The 13,288-nt window shown below is 47.8% G+C and overlaps 1 protein-coding gene across 1 annotated transcript; it reads left to right on the forward strand.

Moving 5' to 3' along the window:
* The first annotated feature begins 230 nt into the window (after positions 1-230).
* On the forward strand, positions 231-5,463 carry slc16a7 (solute carrier family 16 member 7). Its single transcript, XM_042099496.1, has 5 exons — positions 231-471; positions 837-1,063; positions 1,429-1,572; positions 4,064-4,891; positions 5,199-5,463. The coding sequence occupies exons 2-5, from the start codon at positions 847-849 to the stop codon at positions 5,429-5,431; spliced, it is 1,422 nt and encodes a 473-aa protein (XP_041955430.1). The 5' UTR covers positions 231-471; positions 837-846; the 3' UTR covers positions 5,432-5,463.
* The last annotated feature ends 7,825 nt before the right edge of the window (positions 5,464-13,288 follow it).

The following is a 13,288-nucleotide window of genomic DNA, read 5'->3' on the forward strand; positions in this document are numbered from 1 at the left end:
TCATCTTCTTCGTCTTCATCTTTGTCCATTAATGACCACACACCTTTTATCTTGTGATTAGTGGTCAAATCAAGCTTCAAATCTTAAGGTCAAGATCAAACCGAGCCTAAGGGCGCATAAAGTTCTGTAGACTTCTCCGTACGCACCACACCTGATATGTGATTTAAAATGTGAGAATGTGACATATTTTCAATGAAACAATTACAGTAAATATTCACAGTAACACATTCGCAAGAGTAGGTAGGCTATGGCTATTCAAAAGAGATCAAATTGGGCTTTTATGAACCCTCATTCCGATTCAACCATTCATAGACTACTTTGGAGATAGTTGAAAACAGGTCGATTCGAGCAACCCCAAACAACTCATTGGTCAGATCTGAGTGCAGGACTGCACTCACGTGACACCTGACTGATCATTTGGACGATCGTGCTTCTAGGTGAGCCTCTCTAAACCTGTCTGCGTACAAAGAGGTAAGTGTCCGCCCCCCCCACCCAACAGCACCATTTTAAAATAAAAGTTAACTGACAAACTTAACTGGAACTGCAAACTTAAAAGGAAACTGCAACTGAAAAGAATGTTTTTATGTAATCATGCTTTCAAAAGTTAACTGACAAATACATACAGTACTTCTAAAAGGATGTTTATATGTTATCATGCTTTCAAAAATGTCGAGGTCGGTAAAGCAGAGCTGGAGGTATTTCAGTTTTGTCTTGGAAGCAGATTATTCAGTGTGTGTGATTCAGCCTATGTGCCAGTACAGTTTTACATAGGCTGATAAAATAGGCCTATTGAAACGGTTCAAACTGTTGATTTGATTTCCGTCTCCCCTATCTAGGGGATTCACCATGCCCCCTTCTGCACCCACAAACCTGGACTATACTCCGCCAGACGGAGGCTGGGGTTGGGCAGTGGTCTTCGGCTCCTTCATATCGATCGGCTTTTCCTACGCCTTCCCCAAGTCTCTGACCATCTACTACAAAGAGATCCAGGAGTACTTTTCAGCCACCTACAGTGAGATCGCATGGGTCTCGTCCATCATGCTGGCTGCCATGTATGCAGGAGGTAAAAGGCAAACTCTCTCTCTCTCTCTCTCTCTCTATCTCTGTGTCTACAACTTTGTTTATGTGCAAAGGTTTGAAATAAAACAAGTTCTCTCTTGCCTTGGGCTGGATATTAAGGGACATACGGATCATTTGGAGTGACTGTTGCAAGACAGATGCAGAGTGGGCTCTCCCCTCTGTAACTTTTATACTTTCTGTGCGCTCCTGTTCAAACACACTGAAATTCGGCTACCATGTCTGTGCTCAAACAAAGAATAAGAACTTGGGATTGTTGTAGTGGTCAGACTGACCGGTTTGGCCGGTATGAGCGTGTCCATGCGCTGTGTCGGTATGAGCGTGTCCATGCGCTGTGTGCATCCCCTGCAGGGCCGGTGAGCAGCGTCCTGGTGAACCGGTACGGCAGTCGTCCCGTGGTCATGATCGGAGGGGTCATGGTTGGAGCCGGAATGGTGGCCTCCTCGTTCGGAACTACTATTATGCATTTGTACATCTGCGTTGGAATCATCGGAGGTACTACTGCACGTCCCGCATAATGTGAAGTAAATCATACAACAGTTGGGTTCTATGGAACTATTTGTGTGTGGTGGTGTTGTGTGTGATGGTGTTGTGTGGTGGTGTTGCTGTGTGTGGTGTTGCTGTGTGTGGTGGTGTTGTGTGTGGTGGTGTGTGTGTAGTTTGTAGAGTGGTGTTGTGTGTGGTGGTGTTGTCTGTGTTGTTGTGTGTGGTTTGTAGAGTGGTCTGTGTGTTGTGTGTGGTGTTGCTGTGTGTGGTTTGTAGAGTGGGCAACACATTTGAGAGACACGTGAGGAATGTTCTTCCCTCCCTGACAGGGTCAGTGTCCCCAGTGCCTCCCCCTTCTCTCTCCCTGTGTGCTTGGAGGGGGAGCCCAAGGCCATGGCCTGTGTGTGTGTGTGTGTGTGTGTGTGCCTGCCGTGGCCTGTGTGTGTGTGTGTGCCGTGGCCTGTGTGTGTGTGTGTGTGCCGTGGCCTGTGTGTGTGTGTGTGCCGTGGCCTGTGTGTGTGTGTGTTCCGTGGCCTCTGTGTGTGTGTGTGTGTGTGTGCCATGGCCTGTGAGTGTGTGTCGTGGCCTGTGTGTGTGTGTGTGCCGTCGTGGCCTGTGTGTGTGTGTGTGTGTGTGTGCCGTGGCCTGTGTGTGTGTGTGTGTGTGCCGTGGCCTGTGTGTGTGTGTGTGTGTGTGTGTGCCGTGGCCTGTGTGTGTGTGTGTGTGTGTGTGTGTGTGTGCCATGGCCTGTGAGTGTGTGTGTGTGTCGTGGCCTGTGTGTGTGTGTGTGTGTGTATTCCGTGGCCTGTGTGTGTGTGTGTCGTGGCCTGTGTGTGTGTGTGTGTGCCGTGGCCTGTGTGTGTGTGTGTGTGTGTGCCATGGCCTGTGAGTGTGTGTGTGTGTCGTGGCCTGTGTGTGTGTGTGTGTGTGTGTATGTGTGTGTGTGCCGGGTGTGTGTGTGTGTGTGTGTGTGTATATATATATATAGAAATTCAAGCTTGTTTTCGTCTAATATTTTCTGGAAAGCATTTTGTGCATAAAACCTTGTGCAAGGTCAATTAACATAATTGAGTTTTTGTCAGGACTCTCATTGTTACTTTTTGTAGCTGTGCACATGTGTGTGCTGATTACATGACAGAATCAGGTTAAAATGTCATAAATGTACCTTTCTGCCGAAAAGGGAATTTACACTTAATGTAATTCTATATGTAATAAGAATGTGCTGCTCTAATATGTAATAAGAAGGTAATGTGCTGCTCTAATATGTAATAAGAAGGTAATGTGCTGCTCTAATATGTAATAGGAAGGTAATGTGCTGCTCTATATAATAAGAAGGTAATGTGCTGCTCTAATATGTAATAAGAAGGTAATGTGCTGCTCTAATATATAATAAGAAGGTAATGTGCTGCTCTAATATGTAATAAGAAGGTAATGTGCTGCTCTGATATGTAATAAGAAGGTAATGTGCTGCTCTAATATGTAATAAGAAGGTAATGTGCTGCTCTAATATGTAATAAGAAGGTAATGTGCTGCTCTATATAATAAGAAGGTAATGTGCTGCTCTAATATGTAATAAGAAGGTAATGTGCTGCTCTATATAATAAGAAGGTAATGTGTTGCTCTAATATGTAATAAGAAGGTAAAGGTAATGTGCTGCTCTAATATGTAATAAGAAGGTAATGTGCTGCTCTATATAATAAGAAGGTAATGTGCTGCTCTAATATGTAATAAGAAGGTAATGCGCTGCTCTATATAATAAGAAGGTAATGTGCTGCTCTAATGGGGCTTGAGGGGAGCTGATACCTGATCTCACACCTCAGTCCAGTCAGACAGCACTATGAAGATGGGTGATTAGGGTGAAGATCTGAACATAACTCTACTATATGTAAACATGTATACATACATACAGTATCGTAACACCCCCAATTATCACCACTTTTGTTCAGAAATTCTAAAACAACGATGTTTTTTAACACTTCAAAATAACTTTTACTAAATGAACCTTACATTTTTCAGTAGCCATAGTTGTGTAGATTTGAACAAAATCTGGTTTGGTTCTTAACGGGAGCATTTACTGCCTGAAATATCCGATTTTGTTTACCACGCTCTGAGTTATAGTGCTGGCCTGATGGGTCGCCTATTTACACCGTTTCAACGGCACATGGACGGTTAGACCGAGAATTCTCGTTGTGAAATTAAAATTCCACTGGAGCTCCAAGCGGTTGTGTACACGCAGCCTTACAACACTGTTTACAGCTCCTCGAGTCACGGTAAAATGTCATTTTTGGTACATAGCTAATTTAGATACACCTATGTTGTGGGTGGTTGCGTTTCTATAGGAGTCCGCTGTCTTGGTTTGTATAGAAATGGATATTAAGTGACACATACACGCAAGACGGTGGAAATACGGGACCGGTGGAAATAGGGGGAGTTACGATATACACACACACACACACCAGCCATGCCATATGAACACTAACTACGTCTCTATCATGTCCAGGTTTTGGCCTCTCGTTTAACCTGCAGCCTGCCCTCACCATCATTGGGAAGTACTTCCAGGTCAAGAGGCCCATGGCGAACGGCTTGGCCATGGCAGGAAGTCCAGTGTTCCTGTCCACTCTCGCTCCTCTCAACCAGTTCCTGTTCGACAGCTTCGGCTGGAGAGGGAGCTTCCTGATCCTGGGCGGCTTCGTCATGAACTGCTGTGTGGCCGGCGCCCTGATGAGACCCATCGAGGTCAAGCCGCGAGCGAGTCCAGCCGCGTCGGCCAACGGGGCCCCAGGCGATAAAGAGCAGAGCCCGGACGCCAGAAGCCCAGCGAACAAGAGAGGGTGCGCAGGCAGGGTCAACCAGTTCATCGACCTCTCGCTGTTCAAGCACAGGGGCTACCTCATCTACCTGGTGGGCAACGTGGTCTTGTTCTTCGGCTTCTTCGCGCCCGTGGTGTTCCTGGCGCCGTACGCTAAGCACATGCAGGTGGACGAGTACTCGGCCGCCCTCCTGCTGTCCATTTTTGCGCTGGTGGACATGTTCGCCCGCCCCATCACGGGCCTGGTGGCCAACACCAGGTGGGTCCGGCCGCGCATCCAGTACTTCTTCAGCTTCTCCGTGGCGTATAACGGGCTGTGCCACGTGCTGTGCCCTCTGGCCAGCGGGTACGGAGGGCTGGTGGTGTACGCCGTCTTCTTCGGGGTGGCGTTCGGCATGCTGTGCGCTCTGCTCTTTGAGGTGCTGATGGACCTAGTCGGAGCGCAGCGCTTCTCCAGTGCGGTTGGACTGGCCACCATCATCGAGTGCGCCCCCGTTCTCCTGGGCCCCCCCATCTCTGGTGAGTGGACATAACGCAGGTCTGTGGATGTAACGCAGGTCTGTGTTGGACCAGTTAGAGGTCACTGCCCTCAGGCTGCTAAAGACTCCTGAGATATGGCAGCAGTACACCTTAGACACACCAGGGTAGCAGTGGCAGGTAGCGCGTGCCCTGTTAAATGCCCTTTGCCTCCACTACAGTTGATGCAGCTAAAATACAATTTTCATTTCAATCTGTTGATGCCTAAAGGCTCTCTGTAACTCTGACTCTCTGTCTCTGTGACTCTGTAACTCTGACTCTCTGTCTCTGTCTCTGTCTCTGGCCAAAGGTGCCCTGGTGGACCTGTTCCATGATTATAAGTACATGTACTACGCCTGCGGGGTCATGATGCTGGTCCCAGGGATCTTCCTCTTCATCATGAACTACTTCAACTACAAGTGGCTGGCACAGGAGGCGCAGCAGAGCCGGCAGCAGGAGGACGAGGAGGAGGCCGGGGCCATGGAGGAGCTGAAGGAGCTGAGGAGCAGCGCTGAGAACAAGCCGGAGGAGACGCTGGGGTAGGGAGGAGGAGGAGACGCTGGGGTAGGGAGGAGGAGGAGACGCTGGGGTAGGGAGGAGGAGGAGGAGACGCTGGGGTAGGGAGGAGGAGGAGGAGACGCTGGGGTAGGGAGGAGGAGGAGGAGACGCTGGGGTAGGGAGGAGGAGACGCTGGGGTAGGGAGGAGGAGACGCTGGGGTAGGGAGGAGGAGGAGGAGACGCTGGGGTAGGGAGGAGGAGACGCTGGGGTAGGGAGGAGGAGACGCTGGGGTAGGGAGGAGGAGGAGACGCTGTGGTAGGGAGGAGACGCTGGGGTAGGGAGGAGGAGGAGACGCTGGGGTAGGGAGGAGGAGGAGACGCTGGGGTAGGGAGGAGGAGGAGGAGGAGACGCTGGGGTAGGGAGGAGGAGGAGACGCTGGGGTAGGGAGGAGGAGGAGGAGGAGACGCTGGGGTAGGGAGGAGGAGATGCTGGGGTAGGGAGGAGGAGGAGGAGACGCTGGGGTAGGGAGGAGGAGGAGGAGGAGACGCTGGGGTAGGGAGGAGGAGGAGACGCTGGGGTAGGGAGGAGGAGGAGGAGGAGACGCTGGGGTAGGGAGGAGGAGGAGGAGCCGTTGGGGTAGGGAGGAGGAGGAGCCGCTGGGGTAGGGAGGAGGAGGAGGAGCCGCTGGGGTAGGGAGGAGGAGGAGGAGACGCTGGGGTAGGGAGGAGGAGGAGACGCTGGGGTAGGGAGGAGGAGGAGGAGACGTTGGGGTAGGGAGGAGGAGCCGCTGGGGTAGGGAGGAGGAGGAGGAGACGCTGGGGTAGGGAGGAGGAGGAGGAGGAGGAGACGCTGGGGTAGGGAGGAGGAGGAGGAGGAGACGCTGGGGTAGGGAGGAGGAGGAGACGCTGGGGTAGGGAGGAGGAGGAGGAGATGCTGGGGTAGGGAGGAGGAGGAGATGCTGGGGTAGGGAGGAGGAGGAGGAGACGCTGGGGTAGGGAGGAGGAGGAGGAGGAGGAGACGCTGGGGTAGGGAGGAGGAGGAGGAGACGCTGGGGTAGGGAGGAGGAGGAGATGCTGGGGTAGGGAGGAGGAGGAGACGCTGGGGTAGGGAGGAGGAGGAGGAGACGCTGGGGTAGGGAGGAGGAGGAGACGCTGGGGTAGGGAGGAGGAGGAGACGCTGGGGTAGGGAGGAGGAGGAGGAGACGCTGGGGTAGGGAGGAGGAGGAGACGCTGGGGTAGGGAGGAGGAGACGCTGGGGTAGGGAGGAGGAGGAGACGCTGGGGTAGGGAGGAGGAGGAGGAGACGCTGGGGTAGGGAGGAGGAGGAGACGCTGGGGTAGGGAGGAGGAGGAGACGCTGGGGTAGGGAGGAGGAGGAGGAGGAGACGCTGGGGTAGGGAGGAGGAGGAGGAGACGCTGGGGTAGGGAGGAGGAGGAGGAGACGCTGGGGTAGGGAGGAGGAGGAGACGCTGGGGTAGGGAGGAGGAGGAGGAGGAGACGCTGGGGTAGGGAGGAGGAGGAGGAGACGCTGGGGTAGGGAGGAGGAGGAGGAGACGCTGGGGTAGGGAGGAGGAGGAGACGCTGGGGTAGGGAGGAGGAGGAGACGCTGGGGTAGGGAGGAGGAGACGCTGGGGTAGGGAGGAGGAGATGCTGGGGTAGGGAGGAGGAGGAGGAGACGCTGGGGTAGGGAGGAGGAGGAGGAGACGCTGGGGTAGGGAGGAGGAGGAGACGCTGGGGTAGGGAGGAGGAGGAGGAGGAGACGCTGGGGTAGGGAGGAGGAGACGCTGGGGTAGGGAGAACAAGAGGAGGTATAATTTTTCATAAATTGACATTTGTTAAAAACAAGTTTACCAGTGTGATACTGTTTGGACCACTGATGTTTGAATTCAAATCTGGAGATTACAAATCACAATTGGAGAGGAATGTACCGGCCATTAGGGTTCTGGTTCCAAATGTAATTTCTGAAGCACCTCTTTACGCTTGGAACTCAGTGGACTCTGTGGTGTCCAGGGACATAGTGGACTCTGTGATTTGAGACTTGTGTCCTCTAGCTACCCCCTTCAGTTGGACATTGACATCATGGATCAATACAGTTCATGCACTCTTATGACGCGTGTGCTCCACTTGATGATGTCAACTAGTGAAGTTCTGGCCAAAAGCAAAATACATTTACAACTTCAGCAAATCTGACTATGATTGTAGTCATTGCAGACTACATACTGGATGCAATATGATAAATTGATTAACTGATTGAATTAATTGAATTTCTGTAACCATGCACTGGAATTGGGGCACTGAGTGTACATTTTTGTGTGTGTGTGTGTGTGTGCGTGAGTGAGTGAGAGAGAGAGATATGACCTATTGTTGTGTCTTTTTGAGGTATTGTACATCTAAAATGGTTCATTCCATCCACAGGAATGTTTCAAAGTGAGTGTTAATAATTTATCAACTTACTCATGTGAAAACATTTTTTTTGTAGTAATCAGTATTTGTTTGTAATGCTCATGGATTAAAGCGGGTGTGTTCTCTGATAATAATTGAAATTGCACCTGCAGCATTGTTGCTTCACTTCTTCCGAGTGTGTATTTAATAACCATTTTCTCTTTACACCACAAGAGGTCGCTGTTGCTCTTGCCACATCACGCCAGTGGTGATACGCAGCTCACAGATGCCTCATGCATCACAGGGCTAGTGAGTGAGTGTATGCAGTACACTTGTCAACAGTGACACCACCGCAACATCAGTAATGATGACAATGATAACAAAAGACGTATAGCAACCAGAGGATGTCACCACATGTCAACAGTAGATTGTGATGTCACCACATGTCAACAGTCGATTGTGATGTCACCACATGTCAACAGTAGATTGTGCTGCAGTTTTTTCACCCTTCTTTCTAGGGCTAAGGAGAGGGGATCAGATATGCAACGCATGGTTCATAAGACTGAGGATTAGTTGTGGGAATATGTCATCTTATAATATGTGGTACACAGTACCCTCCAGAATTACTGGAACCTCTGCTGAAGTTGACTAAAATCAGGTATAAAAAATAAACAAAACAACAAAATAAACAAAAATAGCAAGTGTATTCTGAGAAAAAGGAAAATCTCATACAGAAATGACAAATAAATATATTTAACAAAAACATGTCGCCCGCAATTATTGGCACCCCTGCTTGTAATATGTTCTTAAGCCTCCCTTTGCCAATAAAACGGCTTGTAATATTCTCCTATGACACCACATAAAGTTGGAGAATACAAATAAAAGCAAGGGATGTGAGACCATTTGCCAAACTTTCCCCAGTCCGTTCCTAGGTCCACACTTGCATTCTCATCTTTGATTCATCCCAGTATCTTTCTGTGGACTTTAGATCAGGGGACTGAGATGGCAATGACCGAAGCTTGATGTTGTGTTCAGTAAAACATTTTTGTTTTTGATCTGGACGTTTGTTTTGTTTCATTGTCCTGATGTAATCACAACCCACTTTTAGTGTCTTGGCAGAGATTGACATTCCATTGAAAATGTTTAGGTTTTTCTTGGGGTTCATGATGCCATGCACCTTAATAAGGTCCCCAAGGCCTTTGGGGGGAAAAAACAGCCCCACAATATCCAGCCAATAGCATAGCTCTCATTCCAATATCCAGCCAATAGCATCGCTCTGCCACAATATTCAGCCAATAGCATCGCTCTGCCACAATATCCAGCCAATAGCATCGCTCTGCCACAATATCCAGCCAATAGCATAGCTCTCATTCCCACAATATCCAGCCAATAGCATCGCTCTGCCACAATATCCAGCCAATAGCATAGCTCTCATTCCCACAATATCCAGCCAATAGCATAGCTCTCATTCCCACAATATCCAGCCAATAGCATAGCTCTGCCACAATATCCAGCCAATAGCATAGCTCTCATTCCAATATCCAGCCAATAGCATCGCTCTGCCACAATATCCAGCCAATAGCATCGCTCTCATTCCCACAATATCCAGCCAATAGCATAGCTCTCATTCCCACAATATCCAGCCAATAGCATAGCTCTCATTCCCACAATATCCAGCCAATAGCATCGCTCTCATTCCCACAATATCCAGCCAATAGCATCGCTCTGCCACAATATCCAGCCAATAGCATCGCTCTCATTTGCATTATAGGCTTCTTCTCAGCATAGTCATTCTGCTATATATGCCAAACCCACCTAAAGTGTTTCTTGCCAAAAAGCGCAATTTTCCTTTCATCTGACAATAGACCACAATTCCAGACAAAGTCACTGTAGCAATCAGTATCTCTTGTTGTTTACATTTGTAATTAAATTACAGAAAAGGCTTTTACCTAATCTATTAGCAGTGAGGTCACTTTTGAAGATTTGCTGGTGACCCCAAGATGACCTTTTTCTCCAACAGGTTCTTATGGAATTGTTTTCCTATCATCTCCATCGGTGCATGGGGGCAAGATAATCATGGGTCTTTGTGCAAGCATGTTTGTCACATTTCCAGTTGATTAGAACCTTTAAATTATTGTTTTAACTGTAAATACGGACATTTTCAATCAAGTTCCTAGTTTTTATAGCCGTTCCCCGACTTACAAATGTCAACACACTTTCCTTTTATTTGAGTTTAGTGTATTCTCTTGTTTAGCCTCTGTGTCACTTTATTTTCATACCTTGAAAAACAAAGTCATGAACTGTGGAAGTTCACAGACACTCTGATTAACTTAAAGAAATTGAATATAAATAGGAAAATGCTTCTGTTACATTTTGTATGTAAACTTTTCTATGGGTGCCAATAATAAGCGTTGTGTTTTTGTTAAAATATTTATTTGTAAAGCATATTTCTAATTCTGTCATATCTTATACGTGGAATATGTGGGAGTATGTCATATCTTATATGTGGGAATATGTCATATCTTATATGTGGGAGTATGTCATATCTAAAGAAGTGGGGCTTTGGGAGAAGGGGTTTGGCTGTGATCACGTGCGAGGGAGAGATGCACAAGGCCCTGTTTTTCATCCCTGTGTTAATTGCCTTGGGCGACAGATAGCTCTATTACAACAGTAATGATCCTATCAGCGCAAGTGTGGCATCAAAGGGTGGCCTGCAGATGAACTGCACTTTTAATTATGGGAATAAAACACTCTTGTAAAGCAAAGCTACAAGAGAAATGTGCCCGAGCTCGTTCTGGCGCTGCTGTCGCTACCAGTGGGGCGCAACGTGATAAAGCAATAGCACAGAAAATCAGCCGTTTATCAGCGCTAATTAAGATGACATCAGCGATGGCAGACAAATGAAGTGTCTTTAACTTCCTCTCATCCTCCTCTCTGTGTGTATGGGGGGATGAATGCATTTACTTCTTCACATGACATTACGAGGGGATTTGTAAATGACCGTGCAAACAGGAAGAATGGCGCGTCTCCCACACAAGGTCAGTTTGCCTTTAAGAGATTGTGTGGCCATCTGAAGGTTTTATTTCGCATCTCTTGAGGATTATCAGCTCGCGCTGTAACATCCTGTTTCTACCACCCTTCCAGGCAGAGATGTAGGCTACAGTACAGCTGACTCAAGCGTGGAACTCAAATACTTTTATCACGCTGTCCCGGTGCATGAAAATGCTGTCATCCCCAACCCCTCAGCCACACTGCACACATTGATTAAACAATGTCAGAGAATGACACTTTGTAAATGTATAATTTCATCTTGTTGGTTAGGAAAACACACGCAGGGAGAGGAATTCCAATTAGCGGCTGCTCCCATAAGCAGCAGTTTATCTCTTTGCTGAACAGCTTGCCGATAATTACATGGACTGCGCCAGAGCTGTTGTCACTTAATCTGACTTTAATTGAAACACAGCCGATTGATTCGTGCGCGTGTCGATGGCACTCTCGGAATGGCTGCGCTGGGCTCGTATTAAGCCACTGTTAAAATGTCGTGTCGGTTAGCTCGTTCACAGTGATCGGCATCCAGAGGGGCTCTTGCATTTAAGCGTTTACATGGAGGAGTGCACCGTGCCAAACCTGCCGTGCGTTTACATGGAGGAGTGCACGTGCCAAACCTGGCGTGTGATATTGAATGTGCTTAAAAAGGGAGAGAATGTGAGGATCATCGACACCAACCAACACGAGTATAACATGTGATCCCTCATTGGGTTAATGTGAATAGTGTGAATTGTGAATAGTGTGAATTGCGCCTCGGGCTTTTTACAAAATCAGAAAAAGAAGGCCATGACATTAGGCCTACTTCTCTGATCTAATATTCAATATAAAATGTCCAAGTAACTGGAATTCCAATGGATTACGATTCAGAAATGCAGTGCGTTGGAAAAACATTTCTTTAAACCATAATTTCATGCTCCTAATAAAGTATGTTGTAAAGCACAGGATAGCATGGAGTGGGAATGTGGGTTTAATTCCAACACTTTCACTGGTAATCTAATCTGTAATCTGAAAGGCCCAAGGCCAAATAGGCATGGAGAGCGCCTGGTAAAACTTAATGAATTCAGTCTCAGTGTGTTTATTCCCAAGGATTGTCCCTGCAGTCTTCAAATGATGTATGAATACTCCAAAAATGTAACGCATCTTAACCAAATATCACAAGTGCGGTGAGAAAGGCAAATCAATATGCCAGGCTTTTTTTCCCCCAGAGATAGATCTTTGTTTCCTCCAGAAACTGAATAATTTATCACACACTTTTCACATATTCCCAGTTCCTTTTTTCGTTTTTAGAATGTGTGTTTTCATTTGACCTGTATTCCATCACTGACGCATGTTGAACAACAGATGCATCTGAGTGCACCCCTCACTCACGTCCACTCTCTTGCTTTGTTTGTGTGACTGTGGCACAGCAGAAGAACAGAAGGAAGAGGACTGCTCACATGCGACACCAGCCCCCTGGAGCGTGCACACACACACACACACACGCTGGTTTCCAGGGGACGAGTCAAACGTTTGTGATGTCTAACAAGGATTTCTGTAATCCTCGGCACTGGAACAACAGAGACAGACAGCAGAGGATCTCCCCCCTACAGACTCAGCGCCCACTGATACCAGAGAGTCCACACCAGCGATACAAAAGTAGAAAAGTAGGCCACATGACTCATGTGTCACTCAGCTGGAAATCCCAGAGGAATCTCTGAAGACAAAACATTGAAGAAACCATTGAAGAAATGAGTCTTGATACATCGCAAAACGCAAAACTCAAAACTCTAGTGTTTATTTTTATACAAACGTTTGTTGTTTCACTTTCATCCATCCATTTCAATTTAAATATTTTATATTGCCATTTATTATTTACAATAATGTGTCTAAGCAGTTGTGTCTTAACACCTCAGTGTAAGGTTTCTGTTTATAATGAAAATGCATGTCAGTGTGTTTGTTTTTACGACGTGGCCCCATGTCTGAGACACCTGCACTTCAGGCAGCATGGGCCTTGTCATCCAAAGCTTTCTACCTGTCATCGCAAGGTTCCGAGCCACATGCGGTAAATGACTTTTACTGTCAAACTCAGAGGAAGGTTGGTGACACGCTAAAGGACAAATAACATGGGGAGAAAGAGGCACACAAGGTCAAACTCTCCCATGCATTACCAGGGAGTGACATCAGAGTGATGTTCCCACGGCAACAGTGGTGGTGGGGGCATGGTCTGATTGACAGGAAGACAACCCTCTGAGGCCAACCGGCCTGGCGGGACCTTCAGTGGAGTTTGAGATGCTGCATCAAAAGTGGCAGACTAAAATAAAAAGGGAAACATTGCGAGTATTGCTTTTAATTAGCTCGAGTGTTTCCCCTCTCCTATTCAGACTTGCCACTAAAACAGTGTAGTGGTCATCCATCTGAGATCAGTACGTGTAGTGGTCATCCATCTGAGATCAGTACGTGTAGTGGTCATCCACCTGAGATCAGTACGTGTAGTG

Source organism: Alosa sapidissima, chromosome 7 (genome assembly GCF_018492685.1).
Source record: "Alosa sapidissima isolate fAloSap1 chromosome 7, fAloSap1.pri, whole genome shotgun sequence".
NCBI lineage: Eukaryota > Metazoa > Chordata > Actinopteri > Clupeiformes > Clupeidae > Alosa > Alosa sapidissima.

Coding starts and splice junctions, on each gene's coding strand:
- slc16a7 (XM_042099496.1), top strand. CDS start 847: ATGCCCCCTTCTGCACCCACAAACCTGGACTATACTCCGCCAGACGGA. Junction 1,064..1,428: donor GGCTGCCATGTATGCAGGAG/GTAAAAGGCAAA, acceptor CATCCCCTGCAG/GGCCGGTGAGCAGCGTCCTG. Junction 1,573..4,063: donor CTGCGTTGGAATCATCGGAG/GTACTACTGCAC, acceptor TATCATGTCCAG/GTTTTGGCCTCTCGTTTAAC.